Below are 27,291 nucleotides of genomic sequence, written 5' to 3'. Positions count from 1 at the left end.
GAATTCTCAATAAGTGTTCTTAAGTAAGAGTTGATTTTGAACTATATTCTTTTAACCTAATTTTTTCAATTTGTGTTTTCATCTAGTTGTGCACCTCAATCATTGTTGTCACCGCTACTACCACCTAAATCATCGTTGTCGTCATCGTCACCGCCACCACCATGACCAACCTCTTTTACAACGATGTGTTAAACTATGCACATCTCTCATACCTTTACAACAACACAGGTCCAAAAGGATGCAAGTTGTGCAAACAAGTTTTCAGTAACACTGAAGCCCTACTAATCCATCTTGAGTCTCACATGGCACAAGAAGAAATAGCCATTAGAAGACTCTATTCATTACCACAACATGTGAACTATCAAAAACAATTCCCTCTCCAACCTATGGGTGATGGTAGATTTTTTCAATCAATTGGAAGAAATCCATTTTCCAATGCTAGCCAAATTGGTTCTTCTTCCATGCCAATTAGGAGAATGCAAGTTCAAGCACAATATGATGCAAGTATGAATGATGATGGATCAAAGGCTTATATCTTGAAGTTGGAGAAACCCATCAAACACATTGATTTCATTGATTTGGTTAACACAGATGAAGACAACAACTCCCTCCAACAACTAGATTTGGATTTAAAGCTCTAGAACCTTATTTTACCTTCAAATCCTAAGACTTTTTAAGTTATTATAATATTAGTTCTATTCATTCAAGTTTTATCATTTGATTTTTGTTTATTTTATTTTAGCATTCTGAGTTGAAAGTTGTAATGCGAATCATGGAGAAAAAAAAAGCCCATTACAAATTTTTGTTTTGTATTATTGAGAGGGTACACTGGGTATTCTATACACTCATAAACTATTAAATCTAAAGTCGATTTTAACACATTGATTAGTAAAATAAAAAGTAAAACTGTGTGATAATATAATCTATAGCAATACATAATTGTGTATATATCTTATATTTCTACTTTACCTTTAATTATATTTTAAACATAAAAAAATATTATTGAATTACATATACAGTAATAAAAAATTAAAAATAAACTGCTCATCCACTTAAAATAATCATAAACATTATTATTTCCTAGTCCAAAGCTTTTTCCCTTTTTTTATACAATTTTGTGATCTGTAATTTTTCATTTTTTTTTGGTTCAAAATACTTATTATACATTAAATATAAAAATAATAATATATATCAATATATTTATTTCAATATATATATATAATTGAGATTAATATAAATATTATTTTTTATAATGAAAAAATATAAGCGAAATAGTATCTATATTTTTGCGAGTAACTTATAATTTACTTTGAATGATTTGCTAAGTGTAGTTTTTAAAAAATTGTCACTAAAATTTGTGACTTTAGAATTAGCCAAGAAAAGGTATTTTTTATTACTAATCGTAACCACATATTCATTGATTTATAGTAGAGTTGTATATATTATAAAACTAAAAATAAGTGATAAAAATATTATAATTTTATGCAAAATTAAATATTTTTACAATAAAAATATTTATTAAATTACCATTATTAATATTTTAATATTTATTTTTCAATCAATAATAATAACAATAAATACAATAACATAAATAACATTTTTTTTATCTTTTATAATTACGAATCAACTTAGCCAATGTGATTCAAAATCTTCCACACTACTAGATATTTAAATATAAAATAAATATGCAATAGGAAAGGAAATATATAAAGTAAATAAGATTGTAATTAAAAATTAAACTTGTATTTTGGATAAATTGGGACAACTTCATAACTAAAAAATAAATATTGACTATTGACCTAAACTTTGAATCATGTGGTTGTTGTTCGTTAACAGATTAATACATATTAATTTCTAAATCCTAAACTCTACATTCTAAATCTTAAACCTAACCTTATTGTAAACTCTTAAAAAAAACAGTTTTTTTTACATCGAAGATTTTTCGTCTCTGTTTTTTCTTTTAGGAAAAATATGGATTGAGAAATGTTGAATGTGTACAATATAAAATTAAATTATTATATCCATTAAATGTCACCCTAGATAAAATTAAAATATCTTCATCAACTAATCTGACTTTATTAGTTAATATGACATTGAATTGACCAATTTGTTCTTATATTCCTAAATATTTAATTAGTTTGATCATGCATTTGGAAACATTTTAGCTTTTGGTCCATCAATAAAAAGTAACTACCACAATTCATCAATTAATAATTTGTCACCTATTGATTTTCACTGTGTTGATATTATTTTCCCCTTTCTCCTTATAAAAAATAGTATGACAAAAAACACTACCTAAGTAGTCCATGTCATACTACAATTTTCTCCCTTCAAAGCTTACAATAATGTACAATTATTGCTTATAGGATTTAACCTGTTTAAACCCTAGAAAAAGACACAACACATCATATTCATACCATAATACAAATGCAAGTGAATTATTATATTTCAGTATTTGTTTCTTTTATATTTTTTAAGAAATTCATATTTTTATTTATCTTATATTATCTTCAGCAATTTATACAATTTTTAAATATATTTAATCTTATAAAATTAATTTACAAAACAAAATTTACATTTACTTATATATTATTAAATATATTTATCTCTAATAAATGCACGCGAGATATCCAAAAATTATCACAAATATTAAAAATAGAAGTAAAATCACATTAGGAATTTTTAAAATTTTATTTATACAAATAAAATATGATCTGGTGTATAGATATGAATGTGTAAAAAATGGAATAGTTTGTTAGAGTATTACACCATAATTATAAACTTAAGCAAAGTGAACAAACATTAATTTCAAATAGCAGGTGAAATTTTTATAATCTCTTTAAGTTCTTATCCACAAATTTTATTATTATTGAACCCATTGATCAATATCCTTAGCTGTGGCTAAATTTCCAAGTCAAGTGACAAAAAGAAATTCATGGTAGCATCATGCATTGCAAAACTAAAAATCATGTGTGTTAAAGCAATTTCTTCATAATAAGAAAGTTCAGCAATTCAATAATGATAACAAATCTTCAAAAGTGTATTAGATGTTAATATGTTAATATTGATGAGGGAAATATGGAATCACATCAATTCTATTATTTTTAATAGGGGTGTAACTGACACGTTTGAAGTTTGTACCTGATGCAAACAAATGTTTGATCTTAGATTTCTGCAAAATCTCACACTACTTCTAGTTGGTTTTTGAAACCTTTGGAATGTATGCGTTTGGTTATTTGATGTTTTTTAGGTTTTTAGATTCTTAGAGTGAACAATGTTTTTACATGTTTGGTTTGGAGAATACTGTTAGACGTTGGATTATGTATTTATTGTATAAAGGTTGATCCAACCTGAAGTGATTCACATTTACATATCTGTTATTGCTGATAAAAAAAAATGGTAATATTGATTCAAAATTCGAAATTGATTTTGAATTAAAATAATTTTAATCTTGATAAACGGGTTTTTTTTGGTTAAAAGATAAACTTTCTGATACAATGGGTTCACGAAATATATTTTCAATGTGTATGAAAGCACACTATAAATATTTTTTCATTGAATAGAAAAAAATAAAATATACTTTATATTTTTAAAAAATAATCATAATAGATAATTCTAAAATACATTTAAATAGTAATAACTTGAGTAGTTAAGTTTTAAAATAAAGATAATGAAGCATTTATGAGTTGACAGAAGAATAAATTTTGCAACTGTAACTGAACAAGGGGATGATATCATATAACAGGGTGTCATCTTCAACGGTACTCTACAAAGAAAAAACACTGTAAAAAAACTTTTTGAGGCCAACATAGTAATTTCATCCAAATAGCATCAATTTTCAAAGACAAGTATGTGTTTGATAGCGTCACCATGTGGCCGTTTGACAATGTTGCTAGAAATCCCGGTTTTGCCCTCATTTTCTTTCCACATTTCCAAAAAAATACACCTTTTTTTTGTGATATTCAAAGAAGAGTGATGGTCCCTTTTTCTGAGTTGGTATCCAAAGAAGAACAACTTTGGATCATGTCTCAAAAGAGTCACTTGTCTTTGGAAGCCATTGAAGCTCCTCTTTTCAACCATTTCTAAGCATTCATTGCAACCTACCCTTTTATTTCCTTTTGGGCCCTGAAGCCTGTTTTTCAAGCAAAGCTTTCCTTTTTGAGTCACCAGAGTCTAACCCCACTTTGAAGCTTTGCTTTTTCCTTTTTGGGTATGTGAGCTTAGCCTCACTTTAGAGTCTCATGTGTGATCCCTGAGAAAGCAAAACCCAGTTTCTGGTTTGGTCTCTCTCACAATGAACTCTTCTACAAGGTTGGATTCAGTTATGTTTCAGCTCACACCAACTAGAACCAGGTAACAATATTGTTACTCCATTCATCAATATACTTTACCATCTTATTGTTTTTTTTTACCATTTGTGCCATTTCTCACCCTAAATAGAAAACAAGAACTGTGGGGATTAAGTTTGTTGGTTTTTGTTTTTTTAAGCTCTTGGGGTGTTTGATAGTCCTAACAACAGTGTTACCCCATTCATCAATATTTTTACCATTTTATTGTTGTTTTTTACTACTTGTTCCGTTTCTCACCCTAAATAGAAAACAAGAACCATTGAATATTGTTGTGTATTTTTAAGCTCTTGGGGTGTATGATAATCTTAATAAGTTTGTTTATTTTTGTATTTTCTTTTTTTGCAGTTGGGTATTTGATAGTCCTAATAAAATGAATTAAAATGGAGATGACTAGTTGATTACCTTTCTTAAGAGCAATAATAATTTAGCGGACTGTACTTAGTTTAACAGTCTCATGGATTCAGTTCAGTTTGACCTTTTTTGAATTTGCAACTGGAGTGTTGTCTTGCCCTTATTTACAAATGTTGTAGCTGAAGTCTCTGCACTTTCTTCTGTTTAAATTTGCTGGTTAATTTGTTATGTGATCAAAATTGCAATAGCTCATTCAAAACAATGATTGTAGGAATTACTCTTCCAGTAACATGATTGTAGGTATTAGCTGCCTGACTTTTTCCTTTGATTTTTGCCCTCATCTGTAATTCAGATTTGACTTGGTTATAACTGTTAATGGAAAGAAGGAGAAAGTTGCATCAGGGTTGCTCAATCCATTTCTATCCCACTTGAAGGCAGCTCAAGATCAAATAGCAAAGGGTGGTTATTCAATTGTTCTTGTGCCTAAGCTTGACACTGATGCCTCATGGTTTACCAAGGGAACAATTGAAAGGTGTGACTTGTTATCATAGTATTTTTTCGTTAACTATTCTTATCAATGTATGTCTGAATCTGAATTGAAACTGATCAGTCTATGCTTATTCAAGGTTATCATTTCTTCCAGTACTCAACTCACCATGGATCTAGTATGCTGTGTTGGAAGTCCTGTTTTTCATGTAATATGTACTCCAAAATTCCTTTTATATTTTTTGTGTTCTTACTCTTTCAAAAGTAGAGGGAAGTACTGGGATTCCTTTGAATGTTAAACTCTCAGACTAAATGAATTTTAACTCTATGGTTGGAAGCTTAAAGTTTGTTCTGCTACAAATGATTCTAGCTCACATTTAATTTTGTATAGATTAGCAGGCTGAACTAATTTCCTCTGCTTCTTTAGGTTTGTTCGCTTTGTGAGCACTCCTGAGATATTGGAACGTGTATATACTGTCGAATCTGAAATCGCACAAATTGAAGAGGCAATTGCAATTCAAGGAAATAATTCTGTAGGGATGAGCTTTGTAAGTACATATCTAGCAATTTTTAAATTCAACTGCAGCCATTAAAGGTTTGTTTAAATTAACTTGTATATCTGTAGGTAGAAGAAAACCAAATAAAACATGTGGAAAACATTGAAGGTAATTTTGAAAGAACAGGTATCTATTGCATATGGTTATAGTTTAAAACTATTAAGTATCTTGTATTCAACAAAAATGGATATATAAAGCCTTGCTGAAATTTATAATTGTCTGCAACTTTATAATTGTCTGCGACTAAGAAGATCCATTGGCTTTACTCAGGCAGGAAGAATCAGCAGGATACAAATGAGGACAGAGCTATTGTACTTTACAAGGTTAGGAAAATCTTGAATACCCTAATCTTATATAGATTAGATTTATTATTTCCTTATCTGTTTGTGCGGATATGTGTCAGTCTGATACACAGCCACTTCATACAAATGGAAGCACCAAATCAGAAGGAAACTCTAAGTAAGTTCTAAACATTACTTTTTTCCTTCTTTTCTATGATCATCCCTCACTAAGAAACTTTAGTTGATGATTGTGTCTGATTAATATAAAATACTTAAGTGCCTAGGCCTGACCTGGATATAATTTTTTTTTTTTTTTGTAATATGGTCAAAACAGATAGAGCAAACTGCTATTGCAGTTATTTTTAGAAACAATTATGAACCAGATAGAACTTATTTTTTAGTCTGGACACATAGAACCGATAATTATGAGTAAAGAAGAAAAGGACTTGTAAGGCTCTTGTACCAGTTTGACCATCTCTTTTTTGACCCTTTAAAGATAATCCGTTATCCAGTACCATCTCCACCAGTTGAAATCAATTGATTTCTTATTGACTAAGTCCTACCCTTCTTTATTTTCCTTGTATTGCCATATAAAACCAATAATTTTCTAGTAGATTATTCTAATAAATTCTATTGCAACATTATCATCACCACCCTTCCCCTGAAGTTATGAATATTCTGACTAGATAATATGCTATCTAGGAATCTTCAGGTCTTGTCTGATCTTGATGGATACTATGATTTCCAACTTTTTTTCTGTGGCAAACATTAGAAATTCTAATAAATTCTATTGCAACATTATCTTCACCACCCTTCCCCTGAAGTTATGAATATACTGACTAGATAATATGCTATCTAGGAATCTTCAGGTCTTGTTTGATCTTGATGGATACTATGATTTCCAACTTTTTCTGTGGCAAACATAAGAATTTTCTCTCTTCTTTTGGAATTAACCTTCCACCCTAACTTTTCCTGAGTTTCTTCACAATTCAGCATAAAGATTCCTCCTTGTTGAATTTAATGGACTAATGTCAAGACCATTCTCACAATATGGTGAATGAAGTGCTAATGAGTGAATTTTTGTTATAAAATTAAGCCAACATTGAGACCTAATTGTGTGGTGTGCATTATGTATAAGTCTTTAAGAGTTGTTATATTCATTGAGCTTAGTACGCTGAATAATTGTTTGTTAACCTCTTTTCTACTGTATTCCCTCCTCTATTTATTGTTTTAGAGTTCAGCTTTTGAAAGTCCTGGAGACACGTAAATCTGCTCTGCAGAAAGAGCAAGGAATGGCGTTTGCACGTGCTGTTGCTGCTGGTTTTGACATTGACTACATGCCAGCGTTGATGTCATTTGCCGAATGCTTTGAAGCATCACGTTTGATGTAAGAATAATTATCTTTCTTAACTATGTTTTACTAGTGAGATTTTGGTTACTTGGCCAATTGGCTGATAGCACACACGCACATGTGTGTGATTTCTAGACAATCTTTCTGATTCTAATATTGTCACATTTCAGGGATGCATGCAGAAATTTTATATCTATATGGAAAATAAAGCATGAAAGTGGCCATTGGCTTGAAATTGAAGCTGCCAAAGTGACACCTAATCGTGCTGACTCCAGTGCAATAAATGCTTCTGGCATAGTAGTTTCCAATATGGTTGCTACATCCCATACTGAGTTGGACTCAGAAAGTAATGGCAAAACTAATTCAGGTAGCTGACATCTTCAGCACATTTGGACTTGCATATTCATGCACTTTTAACTTTGAGGTCAATGAAGGGATTATTATTAGGGGTTTCTTGAGTGGATTAACAGTAGAAAATAGGTGGAGGAAGATCCATTTTGGGGGGTATGAGAGCAAGGATGGTATGGGAAGTCATGAACACTTATGATGGGTTTTAGTAGGTTAGTTGGTAGTTTTTTATTTGTTTAGGTGCCATGAATAACACATAAATATGGGATTTTCTATTTGATATAATCTATGGTTAACTGGGGTTTTATTGAATTGAATCAAATTTTTAGTTCTTACTGCCAGCGGTTCTATATCTGAGCAAAATTAGTAAAGTTCCTGATGTCTATTTTTTTCTCCCCTAAAATGTACTGACATTATTGTTTAAAAAATTATTGATGCGTGTTCAGAAGACAGACAACCAACCCCAGGTTACCAAGATAATGTCCAAGGTCATTTTCCAATTAATGGCTTCTCCTCTTGGCCTGTTCATTCTCCCCCGGGTGCTTTACCAATGTTTCAGCCTTATCCAGTGCAAGGGATACCCTACTATCAGACGTATCCAGGCAACATCCCATTAATGCAGCCAGTTTCTTCACCTATGGAGGACTCCAGACTAAATGCTAGTCCAAATGTGGGACATGTAATGCATTCCATGAATAATGGACAGCTTACTGAATCTGAAACTCAAGATGAAATGGCCATGGAGAGAGAGGGTTCACTGACTGGAGAACGACGGAAGAAGGCTGGCCGATCAGGAAGACACAGATCTGGTATGGTGGTCATTCGGAACATCAATTACATTACAAAGACAGAACGATCTTCTGGATGTGGGTCATCTTCAGATTATTCCTCTGAAACTGATGAAGAAAAAGAGGTTAAGGAATCTGTTAAGGCATCAAAAAGAAGAGGATCCAGTGACAAATCCTTTAAAAGACTGAATTTATCTGATAAGGAAGTAACAGACTCTGGGAAAGATGCTGATGGAGGACAGTGGCTAGCATTCCAAAAGTGTTTACTGAGAGGTGTAGATGAAGATAGGCATGCTGTTGACCAAGACAAGTTTGATCAAGTGAGAAGAAAAAAACATGTTGTAGGGAATGATCCCATAGATTTTACTGAGCGGAATATGCATGAAGCTCAAGGTGGTAGAGACGCCTTAGATATGCAGAGAATTAGCAATGGATTGACCCATATGCCTAGGTCACCCAATGATGGTTTCTTGTTATCTAGAAGCTCAGGACAGTCTGTTAATGGTAGGTCTGTGGATGCTATGCAGTCTTTAGAAATAGATGGAAGGATTGGTTATAGAAGGGGCGGAAATGGTGATTTTGTTAATGAATTTGGTTATTCAAGCCAAAAATTGGAAAGGAAGTTGTTTCATGATATGAATGATGACTCATATGTAGTCAGAGTCAATGATTCAGGAAATCTTGAGAGAAATGCTATTGACATGGACTCAGAGTTCCCCAAGGTACACAAGAAGGAAGAGAATAATTCCAATTATCAGCCAAATGAATTGAGTCTGATGCCTGAACGAGGAGCAGAAAAGGGGGCAATGGATTATGATCATGCCTTCGACTGTGAAATGCAGGCTCAGACTGGGGGTGGCGCTTTGCAAGATAAAAAGAACAAAGGTCTGAAACCAAAATCCAAGATGTTGGACAAAGATCTGAAATCAAAACCTACTGCAAATATTTCTGATCTAAAAAAGACTCCTGGGCCAATAAGGAGAGGAAAGACTAATAAACTGAGTCCATTGGATGAAGCACGAGCACGTGCTGAAAGACTACGGAATTACAAAGTTGATCTCCAGAAAATGAAGAAAGAGAAGGTAATCTATATTCCCCTAACTACTAAAACTCCCACTCCCGTTTCATGTTTGTATTGCACATGCTTAACATACAATTGAAGTACATTGCATTTAGTATGTTTTAAATCTAGATTAGTGAGAGATTCATGTTTTCAAGGTTGTTCATCTTTCTCAAATCTATTTATTTCTTCTTTACAAAGTTGATCTACAGAAAATGAACAAAGAGAACGTAATCTACATTCCCCTAACTTCTAAAACTCCCGTTTCATGCTTGTATTGCACATGCTTAACATACAATTGAAGTACATTGCATTTAGTATGTTTAAATTTATATTTCATGTTTTCAAGGTTGTATTGCACATGCTTAACATACAATTGAAGTACATTGCATTTAGTATGTTTAAATTTATATTGCATGTTTTCAAGGTTGTTCATCTTTTTCTTAAATCTATTTATTTCTTCTTTACTAAGCTGATCTCCACAATATGAACAAAGAGAAGTAATCTACATTCCCCTAATTACTAAAACTCCTGTTTCATGTTTGTATTGCACATGCTTAACATACAATTGAAGTACATTGCATTTAGTATGTTTAAAGTTAGATTTGTGAGAGATTCATGTTTTAAGGTTGTTCATCAACTTCTCAAATCTATTTATTTCTTCTTTCGTATTTATGATAATAACTAGGAAGAGGAAGAGAAAAAACGCCTTGATGCTTTAAAGATGGAGAGGCAAAGGAGAATTGCTGCCAGGAGTAATTCAATGACCACCAAGTTATCCACACCACCACAGCAAACGAAGAAACAGATTCCCGTGAAGCTTTCACCTAGTTCTTATAAAGGCTCTAAATTTAGTGATTCAGAGCCAAATTCATCCTCACCCTTCCAAAGATTTCCAATCAGAACTGCTTCTGTTGGATCCAATGATTCTTCAAAAGCCCAAAAAATCAGCAGATTGAATACAAACAAATTAAGTCGATCAGCACCTTCTCTGCCTGAATCCAAGCAAGAGAAGGGTGACGGTACCACTGACAATAAGGCATCCATGGCGAGAATTAGAAGATTGTCAGAGCCTAAAATGAGTACCATTCGTCATTCTTCCTCGGTGTCTGTTAAACCTAGAGGTGCTAGGAAAACTTCAATTACTAAAGCAGCTAATGAGACTGATATCAGAAAGATTTCTGCTATTGTGAATCATGATAAAAGCAAGACTACAACACTCCCTGAACTAAGAATCGGAACATCTAAAGCAAATGACATTGTCCAAACTGGATCCTCAGTTAAAGAGAGGACACTGAAGCCGAATGTTAGCAAGTCTTCCTTGAATTTAGAAGGCACCTTGCTGAAGAAAATTGAATTTGAAATCTCACCTCTTGACGATGAAGAAAACAATCCTATTATTGAGAAGACTGTTGTAGTGCTTGAACGTGAAAAACCTTGTGCTCCCAATAGTAATGATGGCAAGGCAAAAGAAAAAACACGGATACCGAAGAGACAGTATGCGAATGATAATGTGAGGGAGAAAACTGAGACAGTGCCAAGTTATGTTGCCGTTCATACATCAGTTTCAATAGATACAGAAACCTCAGACAACAAACCACATGTGCAACCCGGATCATCCAAGGTGTGTTATGTTCAATCATTAGGAGAAATTTGCTGATATTTGATAATTAATTTCAGGAGTGGTGTGTTATTTTAGATATGTAACTGCAAGGTCAAGGAAATTCTAATTTGACCTGTTGTCTACGTGCCTGTATCATAGTTGTTTATCTGAAATTTCCATGCATGAGAGAACTTCTTATACATCAGTTTTGAACGTATTTTCTTCCAAAATCAGGTTACAATGAATGATATGGAGAAACAGCCTACAAAATCGTCCAGCATTCATATTACTGAGAAAAATTATCATGCTCGAGTTTCTTCTTTGGAAGATTCTAGTACCCAAAGCTCCGAGGACAGTAAAGCACCTTCTGCAAGCTTTGACAGTGCATCAATTGGTATGGAGACTTTTAGATCACGAGTGTCTGATTCCCGAAATTCAACTCTTGAGAAGATTCCCGAGCTGATTGAGAAGCCTCAGGTAAAGGAATCATCTAAAGGGTTGAAACGGCTGTTGAAATTTGGAAAAAAGAACCATGACAACCATGACTCGCCACCTGCTGCTGGGCGCAACAGTATCGATGGTCCTAAAGCAAATCAGATTGGAAAGAATGGTTCCCCCAATGAAGGTAGCATGATTCTAACAGAAACCATCATATTACTAATATACTCATTTGTAAGATGACTAATATACTCAAGCTTATCATCATATTGGTATTGTTTGTATGCTGTCTTAGTTCATACTTTGAAGAATTTGATCTCTCGAGATGAAACTCCCCCAACTACAACTCCTGAAAAGTGTAAGTGACCTTCAATCAACTCTTACTTCATCTTATCTAGATTCAAATTAATATTTGATCTAACATATCATTCTTATGCAGCTTCTCGCTCTTTCTCTTTGTTATCACCATTTCGAAGCAACAAAGGAAAAAAGATGTCTTGACAGAATTTATGCTGTTATATTTGTCTTAGCTGAGATTATTTTGCCCTTGGAGTGTGTCTCTTAACCAAAAGTAATTTCAGGCCCTCTTTTTGACAGTTCTTTTGAGCTTCAAAACCTTGTAAAATTATTTGGTTATGTAAATGGCGAAATTGAATCTGAATCCTTAAGGATTTGGTTCAGCATTGTGGTGATGATGTAAATTAATAATTATACCCCCCTATTTGTTTTGACAACAGAAATATCAACATCTCAATGTAAATTTATGGGTAACATTAATTTGGAGATACATTTCATTCACTCAATTAATTTGATTCAACTATAAAATAAATGGGTCTACTCTTTTGCAAACTTGATGATTGTGGAAAGTTTAGGTACATACTTCTCTTCTTTGAAAGGTAAGCTTCAGATTCTTCATGAAAAAGCAAAACACACATCAATTCCACTTTAAAGTGAGTAGTTAATGGAATCATAACAATATTAAATAAAAGACATAATTTGGTGTATATTAAATGTTTGTTGTGAGATGTGGGGCAGATGATACTGACTGTGAACAATAAGCAAACTAATAACATATTAAACTTCAATTTAAAACATAATAAACAATGTACAATCTATAGGACAACTCCCACAGATTTTTAACCCATTTCTATGCCCCATATCTGACTCTTCCTTCCCAAAACAGAAGCCATATATATATAATCATTTCATCTATTTAGACATAGATTATATTGTATTTATAGTGTTGTTTTGACATATTGATTTTATAGAATTTGAAAGGAATTACTTCATTGATTTGATAGAGATGTGAAATGAAAGTTGGAAGTTTCTCTCTCAAGGACTGTCCCTGAAAGCTTGGGGTATTAGAACATGGATGGTTTAAAAGAGTGTAAGGTTTGATAAAATAGAGGAGTGGTCCTACACAATTCTTCAACACATCACCAATATAGGGTACTTTTCTGCCTTTGCCAAGAATCACCGATGGCAGTTTCTTCCTGCACTCCTACATTTTTCTTCCTGCACCCCCACAATGTTATGCAAAGACCAAATTGTCCCTATTATTCTTTAAAAAACCTAAAATGAACTTGAACTATATTTATTTTTTGCATTATGGATTATGGAATCCGGAAAAATTTCGGATTGGCACTTCCGGTAAAATTTCGGATCCACCAATCTATAATTCAAAATATGTATCATTCAAAAAAAAGCATTCTGGATCCACCAATCCGTAACAGAAATATGCATTCTGGATTCAAAAATCCGTAATTTAAAAAAAAGCATTCCGGATCCATGAATATGTAATAGAATTACACTTCCGGATTCAGCAATCTGAAAATCAATAATTTATGCAAAAATTGTTTCCAGAACACCCCTCATCCAGAAAAAAAAAATATTCAGTTCCAGATTGTTGAATCCGTAGCACACTTCCAGATTCCTATTTCCGGTGACCACGGTATCCTTTTCCAAATAAAATATTAAGGCCAATTTCGGGATTTAGAAAATTGTGGGGTGCAGGAAGAAAAATGTAGGGATGCAGGAAGAAGAAGCCCATATTTTGTGTCGTTAAAGAGGAAGTTTCTTCCTACACCCATATGTTCTTATTCCTGCACTCCGACAATATTATGTAAATATTCCTATTAAAATCAGAAAACCGTAGGGGTGCAGCAGAAAGAAGAAGCCCGTTAAAGAAAGCTCGATTTTTAAAAAATGGGCTGTGTGGAGGCCTGTAAGGCTCTTTAAAATTTTAAGGCCCAAAATTTACTCGATTTTATAATTATTATCCATATTTTTAAAATCGAATTAGTAAAAATATATGTTCACAGTTCACTAAATTTAAATTCGTGCAAAAAATTATTTAAAGTAAATATTTATATTTTATTTGAATTTTAATAAATTTATGTATGTATGTATGTATGTAAACTTTATAGTTTTTGAAAATATTTTATGACATATTAATTATAATTGTCAGATTAATTAAAATATCTTTCATGTAATATATAAGTAAAAAAGAGACTACATATTCTTTTAACTACGAAATTAAACTTTAAAAGTTAACCATATTAAATCTCGATTTTTTTTCTAAAATAGATTTCAACTTTTTTTTAACCATCATATTAAACTCTGAAGATTATCACAATCATCACTGGATGCTATAAATGAAATTCTTAACATAACTAATTAGTTAAAGTTCCAGTGAAATTTTATTCTTATTTTCAAAAAAACCAAAAAGTTTTTAACTGAACAAACTTTAATAGTCTCTTTTGATATAAATTTTTAAGTTGGTAATTTTTTTTTATAAAAATTTAAAATATCTTGTTTGATTCAGGGTAAATTTTTTTTAGTAAATTTAATATTTTAGATTTTTATGAGATTAATTGGATTATTTTAATTAAATACATTTAAATTTTAATTATAAAGTAAGAACTTTAAATTCTTTATATTTTTAATTGCGATTCTTTATATTTTTAATTGCGAACATGGTTATAGATAGTGACTACTTTTTTTTTTATTTAAAATAACTATCACAAAATATCTTGTTTATGTTTTTTTCTCCTTTTATTGAAGATGATTGCATTGTATGCGAAACTTTTTAAAAATATATACGTTATTTAGTGTTGATTACATTTAGTATAGAAATAATCAATTATACATTAAATAATTTTTAAAATAAAAAATTGTATTAAAATCAACTTTGACAATATTAAACTGCTTTAATTAAAAAAAATCATTTAAAAATTAGCAATAAAATAGTGTTGACCAAAAGTTGACACTAATGAACTCACATTCATAATTTTAGAGCCCACTAAATATATAGTTGTTGATTAATTAATGTGGGTTGTTACTTGTTAACACCAAACACCAATTTTATTTTCATACTGGCAGATCCTCAGAATTTTTATTTTTTTTACTGAGATTGAAAATAAGATTTGTATAATTCAATAAGCCTCAGTGAATTAGCACAAGAATTTCCTCCAACTTCAACCATTGCATCTATTTCATCACTTGACCATTCATCTAATGTCACAGAAAAAATCTAAAAGTAAAAATAAAATGTTCTAGGGCTTTAATGCATCTCCATATAAATAATAAGTTATTTACACAATTAACTACATACAAACAACTCATCGTAATAAACAAATTTTTAAAGGACGAGTAATTGATCATTTTGAAATTTTTTCGTCTGGTCTTTGATTACTTCCAAAATTTCTTCAACTTGTTTTTCCTTTTCATATTGGTGTCTTATACTTTAGTTTGCATATTTTCAATTAAAAACAAGTTATTTATCTTTGGTTGGATATATGTTTTTTCTACTGTTTGAGGGATTGTTGTTTTTGTTTTGAATATTGTGAGCTTTAACCCAAGGTATATAAGGGTTGGAAGTGTTTCACATTTATTTATTTATTTTTGCTGATAAAAGAAAAATAGAAAGAACTCGATATGATTAAAACAAATCCTTGCACCTTGTCTCAGTGCCTTTGACACACAAGTTTAGAGTTGCCTATATTCATCTTTGATATCAAAATTCACGTTGTATCATGTATTCATTCAAAAAGTTGACAAAATCAGAATTGAAATGAGCTAGTTTTCCACATTTTATTTTAAAATCATGTAGGAAAAATGTAAATTTGTAATAGAAATACATGACAAGGGATACCTTCTAATAATTTATTGATATCTTCCACACCTATATATAAACTGCAATAAATTTCTTAAAAGTACATAGTTAAGATAAAATTATGTTTTCAACTTTTCTCTATTTTTAATAGTTATTAAATTTAGTATTAGCCTAATCAATGCTAAACTTATTTTTTAATATTTGCATTTAATTTAAATTGGTATCGGTTAACGTTAATATTATTTATTGTTAATATTTATTTAAATTAACATCAGTCTTACTGAAATTACTGTAACTTTTTAATATTTGTATTTAATTTAAATTAGTATTAGTATTAGTCAATGTTAATATTATTTATTGTTAATATTTATTTAAATTAACATAATCTAACTGAAATTACTGTTAACTTTTTAATATTTAATTAAATTTGAATGGAGTGATACGATGTCTTCTCCTGGCACACTACAATTACAATTGAATTAGCTGATACAGTTGTGAGTGTGTTGGTGTGTGATTTTATGCAGGTTCTTTTCTTTTTCATTGCTGTGCTGGTATGGTTGAGAAGGGTTTGCTTCTTTTTGCAGTTTCTACAAGTGGAGAAAGTAAGAGAGAAATAATGAGGCAAGAAAGCAAAGCACATCAATGAACAAGATTGGAACATATGAATCCATGATGACAGGAAGTGCTTAGCAGATTAGTTCTACTTCAAGTTTACATTAGAGAGGTTCTTGGTTTATATATGCTTTGGAAGTTTAAAATACACACATATCTGTTAAACCAAACCACACACAACCACACACTTTTTATTTATAATATGAAAATAGGAATGACAAACATGCAGATAGTTGTTACATTAGGAAAGGAAAGAGGCATTCAATCCTAATGTTACATTAAAGAGAAAGAAACAAACGTGGGCAATGACAGCCTTATTTGTAGCATATTATGAGACCATGTTTTTTGATGGAGAGTGAAGCCTTCTTTAACTTACAGGCAAAATGCCTTTAAGACATGGCCAACCATCAAGGATAGGAGTCACATCACCCAGAAGAACGTCACCATATGCATCTGGGGTGAATTTGATACGCACATACTCCTCTCCTTTGAAAAGGTAAGCTTCAGACTTTTTATGGGAAGCAAAACAGGCATCAATTCCACTTTCAAAGATGGTACCTTTCAAAACAGGAAACCCATCAGCAATGTTACGAATGGTGCCAACAAGCTGCTTGGAATCATAGTCTATGCGAGCATACCGATTGCCTTTAAATAAGTAAACTTCTTTTCCTTTGGTTGACCTGAATGCAGAGTCTATGCCATTCTCAAACACTGTGTTTTTGAGGCTCGGAAACATTTTAGCAATTGTGGTAGGACCTGAGAGAATCTTGTCGCTTGCTGTAGCTGGAGCATAGTCTATGTAGGCACAGTATTTGGTTGAGAACACATATGCTTCACTCGCTTCAGTGTCAAAGGAACAGTCTATTCCAGGTTCTGCAAAGAACGATGCGGTAAGTGAAGGAAAACCAGTACTAATCAACTGCAGACTAGTCAAAATCTTATCATCTAATTTTCCTGGCGTGTAATACACCCGCACGTACGTATCCTTCATGAAGAAATAGACTTCATATTCTCTTGATGAACGAAATGCAGCATTGATGTAAGCCATCTTTCTTAGCACAAGAGAGAGATATATGATTTGATTTGAGGATGCTTACATTCCTCCCAGAGGCACCTATTTATACTGTTATGGAGTGGGAACTTCTTTACTATTGGTGCTGGAAAGGAAACCATAAAGATTCTTTGACAACCTAAAAAATAAAAAAAACATTTGCATTATTGGTGCACATGTCCTCTCTGTTCTTTTATTGGCATGAATACACTTATTTATGCATGTGCTGTTTGTCATGAGACTCTGTAACTTGCTAGAGTTAAGACTCTGGAAGACACAACATTGAGAATGTTAAATAGCAATTGAAACTAGAAAAAATGATTCATTTATCTTGTTTTTCTTTGAGCAATTTGATTTTGCATGGGGGTGAGAGGGTTGAATATTGAAGGAGAATTTGTGAAGTGAAAACTGAGAAGAAATGCTTCAGATATACAATGTTATCCCCCTCAACCATTGGTGCACTTTTTGTGTTATTCTTAATCTAAATAATGTATTTCTAATCTAAATAATGTAAACCAGACATCTCTAATCCTTTTTGTCTGCGTTATTTACCAGAGCAAAAGAGGTTTGGATGTAAGAAAAATAAAAATAAAATAGTAAGATTTTAATATAAGTACTGATGAAATATTTAGCATGAACTCCTAAAAGACACAGATTACTTAACATGAGCCTCATACTACATTACTATGATTTTAATTAGAAATATGTTCAAATTGAAAAATAACTAAAATATTGAAAATAACTATATTTTACTCAGAAAAGTATAAATACATAAATAGATGGATAAGGGTTTACAATAAATAGAGCTTTAAAAAATAATAATGGTTATTCTTAATTTTAATCCAAACGTCCCTTTAATTGTGATATTTTTAATTAATTGATCACATTATTGTGTGGTTTCGTTCACGATACAAAAAGTAAACAAACAATAAGATTGGTAAATACATTGTCAACTTATGTATGTATATTACTTAAGTATTACATAATGAGTGTTTTATTTTATAATTAGTTCATACACTAGATATAACATTTTGAGAGGTGAACGAAGTGCAAGATCTTAAAAGTTGATATGGTTGCACCTGAAAGGTTATTACATTATTTCATTTCCTATCTTCTTTTGTTTGTTAAATAAACATCTTCATTAATAATGAGTTGTATGCAATCAACAAATGAGAGGGCATGGGTGTCAATATCATTTAATGCAATGGATGACAATAATTATAAGAACTATATTTTTTTATCAATAATAAATAAATAATTTGAAAGAGACTATTTATACGAAACTCATCTTCACAGTTACAATCTAAAAAAACCATCAGAAAGACATAGATTGATGTGGCTCTTCTTTAAAAAAACACAAGAGAAAGAAAACTATAACATGTTGTGCTCTAACTAATGTAGACACAATTTCCAACTTAGTATTAGAAGAGGTTAAGACAGATAATATGTTTAACTAATTCTTTATAACACAAATTGTTTACTTTATAGATTAATTATTAAACTTATTCTATATTTTATGAATATTCAATCACTGAATCCAAAAATAAATTGATTATGTGAGGATAGCTTGTGAACTTCTACAACAACCTGGAATAAGATCACACGTCATATGAATTTCCTTTAACTTAACATTAACTTTTATAAATATATGATGTTGATAGAAACCATATGAAGGTGACAACAGTACCAAACTTGGTCTCAAACAAACAACACAACACGTGAATGAAAAAATAGCAGTAGCAGTGTGAATTCTTTAGCAGATATATAAACTGCAATAAATTTCTTAAAAATACATCGTTAAGATAAAATTATGTTTGCAACTTTCTATTTCAATTTTTCATTAATATATAAAGTATACACACAAAATAAAATAATAAATATCATTATAAAATAAATAAGAAACAAATAAAATATACTGAAAGATAAAAGTTAGAAATGAAAACACAGAAAGCACACTAAACGACATGAAAAAAATAATGTTTGGGACCAAACAAACACAACACATGAATAAAGTATATGTGAAAAATCTCAAAACAATGGTAGGGAGGATGCGTGCCACTCAAGTATGTTGTGCTTTTGATCATAATGCAAGGTGTCTCTTTCTCATGGTACTCTGCATAATTATGCAGGTGTCTCTTTTTCATGGTACTCTGCATAATTATGCAGGTGTCTCTTTCTCATGCTACTCTGCATAATTATGCAGGTGTCTCTTTCTCATGCTACTCTGCATAATTATGCAGGTGTCTCTTTCTCATGCTACTCTGCATAATTATGCAGGTGTCTCTTTCTCATGGTACTCTGCATAATTATGCAGGTGTCTCTTTCTCATGCTACTCTGCATAATTATGCAGGTTTTGCAAAGACTAATATATAGTATTATAGAGATCACAGGGTATTTCAATTTTCTGTTTTGGGTGAAGCTTGTAGTGTTTATGAATCTGTCAGTAAGACAGACAAATGAAGAGAATGTAGGAATCTGTCAATAACAGTTGAAAGAAGTATCCCTCTTAATTTATTTATTTTTTATTAATAAAAGAAAATGAAAAATTTGAAAACATATTCACATGTGTATTTTAGAAATTAAAACTCAAAATGGACTTATGCATGCATACCAATTTATACAACATACACATGTCAATAATAAAATTATTATGTTAAGTAAATAATATTGCAAATTAAAATATCCTATGATAGTGCTAAACTTATCCAGTTTATGTGACGAGGCAAACAGCAGACGCTTTAAGAAACAGAGTAATAGATTAATGTATTCACACAAACAGCACATGCATGCAGAAGTTAGATAACATTTGTTTGAGTGTTCCAATTTAAAAATTTTAACACTATTAAATAAGCATTAATACAAGAGGAAAGTAAATTTATATCAATATATCACTCACTCGTATACAGACTTATTAATTGATTGTCGGAAAATCTTTTACAGATTAACTCTCAGCCGACATATTAGATAGCGAATACGAGAAGAGAAAGGAGGAATGACGGAACACCAAAGAGTGAATATGAGAAAGGAGATACGAGAAGAGAAAGGAGGAATGACGGAACACCAAAGAGTGAATATGAGAAAGGAGGTGAAGGAGAAGCGGCTGAGGGACGAAAGACACTACCAATTACTATCTATATCTTGACGTTATAACCCTATACAAGTACAAATATGGTTTCACTAATGACCTCTCTGGTTTAAATATGGTTTTACCAAAGACCTCTCTGGTTTAGTTTTTTTTAAGTAAATACATCCTTTACTCTTTTCCACTTTTGAAATTATTTTCACATGTAATATTTTCATAGTTAAATGGAAAGTGCGACAAGAAAATTGGTGTGCCATACAGTTTTTTCTATTCAAGAAAAGGTAACTTTACGAGCTTAATCGTCAAGAAAGGTATTAAATAATTTTTTCACAGCTAGTTGAGCCATATTTAAACTGCATTATAAGATTTTTTGGACACAGTTCTTGTATTTAGGCTTATAAAAGTTTGGAACATCCTTAACGTATCAGTTTCATTTAAATATCAGTTTTTCATTGCCATCATCTTTAGTTTACTTAAGCATGATTACAAGAAGGAATGATGATGTTGTTGAGTCTCCCTTTTTCAGGTAAGCAAGAAACTCCAATCTCTCTAACCCTCATCGTGGAGTTTACGTGTTTCAATTTAGTGGCTTTTAAGGTTACGTGTTATCCCTCTTATCTTCAAGTGCCACACTCTCAACAACAATTTAAAACATCAAAACATTTTAACTTAAAGGCTGGTTTGTTTTTACTTGTTAGATAGTATTCATCAATTGCTTTACGTTGAAACAATACCAATAGTAAAGAAGTTCCCACTACATAACACTATAAATAGGTGCATCTCAAAGGAAAGTAAGCATCCTCAAATAAATTCACATCTCTCTCTTGTGTTAAGAAAGATGGCTTACATCAATGCTGCATTTCGTTCATCAAGAGACTATGAAGTATATTTCTTCATGAAGGATAAGTATGTGCGGGTGCATTACACTCCAGGATCAACAGATGATAAGATTTTGACTAATCTGCGTTTGATTAGTAGTGGTTTTCCTTCACTTGAAGCAACGTTCTTTGCAGAACCTGGAATGGACTGTGCATTCGTCACTGAAGGCAATGAAGCATATGTGTTCTCAACCAAATACTGTGCCTACATAGACTATGCTCCAGGTACAACAAATGACAAGATTCTCTCAGGTCCTACCACAATTGCTAAGATGTTTCCCGTCCTAAAAAACACAGTGTTTGAGAATGGCATAGACTCTGCATTCAGATCAACCAAAGGAAAAGAAGTTTACTTATTCAAGGGCAATCAGTATGCTCGCATAGACTATGATTCCAAGCAGCTTGTTGGCACCATTCGTAACATTGCTGATGGGTTTCCTGTTTTGAAAGGTACGATCTTTGAAAGTGGAATTGATGCGTGTTTTGCTTCCCATGAAGAGTCTGAAGCTTACCTTTTCAAAGGAGATGAGTATGTGCGTATGAAATTCACCCCAGATGCATATGATGACGTTCTTCTGGGTGATGTGAGGCCTATCCTTGATGGTTGGACATGTCTTAGAGGCATTTTGCCTGTCAGCTAAAGAAGGGTTCACCATCATCATCAACCACCTTAGTCTCATCACAAAACATGGTCGCATAATATGCTACAAATAAAGCTTTCATTGCCAAAGTTTACTTCTGTCTCTTTAATGTAACATTAGGATTGGAAGCCTCATTCCTCTCCCAATGTAACAAGTCTGATGTTTGTGTTTTCTTTCTTGTCTTTCTTTCCTATCTTCATGTAATTTGACACAATAATAAATAAAAGTGGGTGGTTTGGTTTAATACAATTGATTATAGTAAAGTTGCCTCTATTTTTTCTTGCAAAAGTCTCAATAACCATACATATTCTATAACTGCATTATCTTTTAATGTTTAAAAAGTTAAAACAAATTAACTAGTTTTTGGAGAGGTAGAAAGAATTTTTTTTCAAATACTACAATTTAAGTAGAATATGATTACATAAAAGCATGAGTGAAGGAAAAGAGAGTAAGAGAAGATGAGATAGTGAATCTTTTGAGGTAAAGAATGAGATTTAGCAAGTGGAGAGCTTGAAATTTGAAGGAAGCAAGGGCATTATAGATGTTTATTTAGCATGTTGCAGGATTAAGTAATCAAATCAAAATGAAAACAGATTAAGTACAAAATAGAAATATTTAAGAAGCACACTTGCAATAACTGAAATGTCAGATAAATCATTATTCTGGATTATGTTAAAGGACATGGTACTGCAGAAGCTTAAATGATAAAGAATGAAATATCTAAGGAGAAAAATTCTGAGAGACACCAAAGATATAACACTAAACTTTGTTTGGTGATGAGCAGCGAATGAAGCCTTGAAAGTGGATACAGAGAAAATGATGCATATATTACCTAAAGTATGCACAAGACACCAAAAAATGAGCATACAAAAGGGCTACAATCATATTACACTTTTCATTACTACACATGATCACACTCACCATAATCTCGCTATAATACTTAATACTATTGATTTGTGAAGTTTAAAAATAAACGTATATGCAAGAACAAGTCATTCTTATTCTAAACTCTTGTTTTTTTCTCAACTTCAGTTTCAGTTTCTGGGTAAGTCATAGGGAAATTTAGCAGGAACTAGATCCGCTGTTTTTAATTTGTAACATTTTAATTTTGGATGATCTTATTCAGTAAAGGATCTCATAATCTCAAAACTACTTTGAGACATTTCATATATTTATTTTCTATTGGATTATACCAAAAGAATTAATAAGTAAATATATTTTTATTCAATACTTACATTTTGATAATATAGTTATAGTTACATATTATTTGTTGTTTCAGTTTTATATAGGAGGGGTATAATAAGTTTGTCTGGTTTTTATAATAATTCAGGATGAAGTATCAAAATAGAGTTGGTTCATTTTATTTTGTGTATGTCAAATAATATGTATTATAAATAAAATTACATTAAAGTAGTAATTAAATAGTAATGTAAACCAAATTAGCTTATAAAAAAAATCTGTAAACATTAGTGCAAATCACTTATGAATTACAGAAAAAAAAATACTTAATTTTTCATCAACCACATTGGTCATTACTAGGCCCATTTTTCTTGAGTTTTGAGATGATGAATCTGCAAACACCTTGATAATCTAGTTGTGTATTGAACTCATAAAGTGCTCTCTACAGTGCTGCAACTGCTGCAACTAGGATAAACCAACTATGGTGACATATCAGTCAAAGCGAATGACTAAGCATGAAATTTTGCTTCTGCTCATCCTAATCAAAGCTTCCTTTGCCAAGCAATCAGCTGCTTCTTGTGGATCTTCTATGTGTCTTATGAGATTCACAGCCTCTTGGTTCTTCATCACCTGCAAACACATATTGAGATTCATGATCCACTGTTTTCTAGTGACCAACTATGGTTATGAGTTACCTAATCTTCTAGGACTTACTTCCCATATGCCATTGCTTGCTAGGATCAAAAATTCAGTATCAGAGTCGATTCTATCACCTCCCACCACAAGTTCTGAGCCTTTAGAATGCTTTGTGCCTGTTGTGTTGCCTGATTCACAAGCAATCGTGCGTGCTTTTGTGCACATGCATAGCATTCATTATGAGATATGTGAACAAAAACAAATAAATTAATATGTATACTTTAACCTTACTCAACCCATAAAACCAGTTTATAAGATTTATGTGATTTATGTTTGCATCCACATGTATATAATGAAATGTTCTTGATTGGATCTTTCAAATGATAATGAAAAAAATATGTGAGTGATTGATACCTGAGAAGAGTTTGTTGTACCAGTTTCTCTTGGCTGATTGATTGTATCTGCCAGTTGTCTGATAAGCAACACCATCTCTGCACAAAACAGTTCTGTAATCTCCCATGTTGGCTATCACAAGCTTTTCTCCATTTATCACCATCACTGATGTTGAACCTATTCTGCATATCTCCTCCTCTGGCTTCAGTGCCTCTCTGATCTTTGTTCTCACACCGAGGTAAGCTCTCTTCAGTGTTTCTTTGCTCTTTCTCCTCATATGACACTAACATGTAGTTGAAACATCACAAACACACCAGAGGCCAGAAATATAGATGATCATCTTAGAATAATCCTTAGGTGAAGTATTGTGGATATTTGGCTTAATTGCATATATAGCTATCAGCTTTTTTCCACACATTTTACTGGAAATGTATAATATAATGATAATTGAGTAATAAAATCTATGAAGCCAAATTGAAATTTTAAGCTTTGTTCTCTACCTCTCTTTCATAATGAATGTCTAAATTTGATAAATGAGAATATATGCCACTAATAACCATTCATGAGCATTATTACTTATATTGATTTCTCACCTCTTTGAGCTTCTTGCCAAAGAAATGGGATTGCACATACTTGGTAACTCCATCTCCAACTACAGCATCAAAAATTCCAAAATACCACAGTTCTGTGTGATCCATCTGTTCCCTCTGTATCACAACTGAATCAAACTCTGAGTCATCAGAACCACCTTTGATCACGTGATGCTCCACCACATGATGGCCATGTGATATTGGAATCATCCATGAAGGCTTGTTTGCACTCCATTTATTTCTCCTTCTTCCAAAGAAAAAACGTTTCACCCGAAATGCCTGTTCAAGTCAATGGAAAGATTACCATTCATTCATATGAACAAGCATTTACCAAAACAACAAAACTCAGGTACTTTTGGTTTTGTTTCTTCAATCAAGATTAGAGCTTCATCTCACTAATTTGCAGTATGAAAGATTCATTAAATATATGTAACTATATCTAAAGGTTTGTTCTTAGCTACAAGAAAATGTGTAAAGGTAATGATTATTTGTGATGAACTTCAAATAACCTCAATAGAACAATGAAGAATGGACATACCTTAAGGGTTATATGAAACTCTCTTAATCCCATATTTGTTAATGTTTTGAGATGAAAAAAAGATGTGAGGCAATTTATTCTTTTGGCTGGGTGGTTGCATATTGAATAGAGGTGTTGTGTAAGGTAGTAGTAGCTGCTCTATTCAAAAAATTAATTGGTTTTTATTATCTGTTAGGAGAAAGTTTTGAATATGCAGTAACCGTCCTGCACAAAAAACAAGGAATTCAATTACACTAAAAACAACAACTACAAATATTAATATTAGATTAAGTTGTTTTAGTTAAAGAGAATACAGTATGTATGAAATGTCTTTATTAGTAAAATTAAAGATTCAGTTGTTTTAAGAATTTTTTAGTATAAGTTATTTTAAGATTAAAAACTTGGTTTTAACCTCAGCTATACATTTGAGATGAAAGTTAAATTAAACTTATTATTAATTTTATATATCTCATCTGAAAAAAAAAAAGTTTGTTAATTTTATTGTTACCTTCTATATATTGAATTACTATCGGATGATTCATTAATATATAGTTCTATTCAATAATATATAGTTTCAGTTAATAGTTTTAACTTATTAACATATAAAGTGAAAAAATGTGTTAAAGATTTTTTATTAACTACAAATTAAATTATTTCATAATATATAAATAGTACAAATTTTATCTTATAAGTTCGTTAAATAAAATTAAGTAAAATTTAGATTCTAGTTTAAATAATTTTGTTTTCTTAGTTATCCTCAAGACAAAGACAAGATGTAGTTTATCTGTCTTGATTTTTTTAGATTCAAATATAACTTAAAAGCAAAAATGTCAATCATTTTCTTAGTATAGGCGAAAAAAATTCTTTATGATTTCTATTTTTTTTTTTAAACCTTTTAAACAGTATCCTAAACAAGACTCTAAAAAAACAAGTGGGTTGAATTGATTAAAATTATCCACCAAATTTATACATTTTATTACTTATAAAATTGAGTTGAGAGAGAGACGTATAAGACATTTAATTTAATTTTTTTCTTGTTGCATGCCTCATGCCATGATTCTTGCCAAAGTTATGAAGTTAACAGAGCTTAGAACCCTAAAGAAAAAAGAAAAAAATGAAAGGATAAAATATAAATAAATAGTATTTATGAAACAAGTAAGAAACAGTGGTGTGGAATTGGGGTGTTATTTTTTCAGAAACTGACATCAATATGCTTTAATATCTACCTATTGCATACTTTAATGCCATTTACGTGTCCTTTTTCAATCATGATTATAGGTGCAACCATTTCAATTATTTGTTTTTTCGAGTTAATTATTTAGTTCATCCCCACATAATTTCATTTAGTGAAACTTGCATATTCAATTTTGTTTAGCACCATATTTTTTTTCAAATTTTCTTCCATTTAAAGAAAAGAATCAGTGTTATTAGATGCTATTTTATAAATTAAAAGATTATTAAATATTTAAAATAAATTTTATTGTTAATAAAAATTTATAAAATTATTTTTAAATTGATATTTAATATTAGTATCAATATTTTAATTACTAATTAAGTTTAAATTAAATTATTAGTTTTAAAGTAGTTAGTAACTAAAATGTTAATGTTTAAAAATTATTTTGTAAATTGTTATTAATAGTAAAATTAACTTTAAATAGTAGTTTTTTATATAAAATAATATTCAATTTAATTAAATATAATGATTAATTTTTTTTTTATCTAAATAATAATTTTATTCGATGTAATATATTCTGGAAAAAAAAATGAGTAGTTGAGTATTAAAAAATAACACAATATTATATAGGTTTATTACTAATATTATCTAGCTGAGTCGTCTAGTGATAAAAAAATAACAATTTAAAATCATTAATTTATTACTAATATTTTTCATTAATAACAATTATTACTTTCTTTTTTCAAACAATTATTAATTTATCATATAAATTGACAATTAGTATTAAAATGTATTATTGTTAAAGAATAAA

The 27,291-nt window shown here is 31.0% G+C and overlaps 4 protein-coding genes across 12 annotated transcripts; 2 read left to right on the top strand and 2 right to left on the bottom strand.

Annotated features, from left to right (window-relative positions):
• Positions 1-3,891: 3,891 nt before the first annotated feature.
• On the top strand, positions 3,892-12,415 carry LOC137827565 (COP1-interacting protein 7-like). 9 transcript variants are annotated; one of them, XM_068633757.1, is made up of 14 exons: positions 3,991-4,353; positions 5,053-5,232; positions 5,327-5,395; positions 5,614-5,734; positions 5,812-5,851; positions 6,014-6,066; positions 6,147-6,202; positions 7,259-7,411; positions 7,546-7,742; positions 8,173-9,593; positions 10,260-11,195; positions 11,409-11,799; positions 11,908-11,970; positions 12,052-12,415. In XM_068633757.1, coding segments are annotated over exons 3-14 (3,495 nt in total). In that variant the 5' UTR covers positions 3,991-4,353; positions 5,053-5,232; positions 5,327-5,393; the 3' UTR covers positions 12,114-12,415. The 9 variants fall into 9 exon arrangements, with proteins under 9 accessions (XP_068489853.1, XP_068489852.1, XP_068489851.1 ...); XM_068633756.1 differs by having other exon boundaries at positions 8,170-9,593; XM_068633754.1 differs by having other exon boundaries at positions 5,812-5,869; positions 8,170-9,593.
• Positions 12,416-16,498: 4,083 nt separating this feature from the next.
• Positions 16,499-17,439, bottom strand: LOC137827564 (albumin-2-like). Its single transcript, XM_068633749.1, has one exon. It carries the CDS (start codon positions 17,384-17,386, stop codon positions 16,706-16,708), a length of 681 nt encoding a protein of 226 aa, XP_068489850.1. The 5' UTR covers positions 17,387-17,439; the 3' UTR covers positions 16,499-16,705.
• A 3,816-nt stretch (positions 17,440-21,255) lies between these two features.
• On the top strand, positions 21,256-22,240 carry LOC137827563 (albumin-2-like). The gene has a single exon (XM_068633748.1). It carries the CDS (start codon positions 21,311-21,313, stop codon positions 21,989-21,991), a length of 681 nt encoding a protein of 226 aa, XP_068489849.1. The 5' UTR covers positions 21,256-21,310; the 3' UTR covers positions 21,992-22,240.
• A 1,108-nt stretch (positions 22,241-23,348) lies between these two features.
• On the bottom strand, positions 23,349-25,428 carry LOC137828428 (putative protein phosphatase 2C-like protein 44). Its single transcript, XM_068635006.1, has 5 exons — positions 25,328-25,428; positions 24,793-25,068; positions 24,221-24,482; positions 23,885-24,018; positions 23,349-23,800 (listed from the first exon to the last, which is right to left on the bottom strand). Exons 1-5 carry the CDS (start codon positions 25,358-25,360, stop codon positions 23,663-23,665), a joined length of 843 nt encoding a protein of 280 aa, XP_068491107.1. The 5' UTR covers positions 25,361-25,428; the 3' UTR covers positions 23,349-23,662.
• Between the last annotated feature and the right edge of the window lie 1,863 nt (positions 25,429-27,291).

Source organism: Phaseolus vulgaris, chromosome 7 (genome assembly GCF_000499845.2).
Source record: "Phaseolus vulgaris cultivar G19833 chromosome 7, P. vulgaris v2.0, whole genome shotgun sequence".
Classification (NCBI taxonomy): domain Eukaryota; kingdom Viridiplantae; phylum Streptophyta; class Magnoliopsida; order Fabales; family Fabaceae; genus Phaseolus; species Phaseolus vulgaris.
This window is presented reverse-complemented; position numbering and strand designations above follow the sequence as displayed.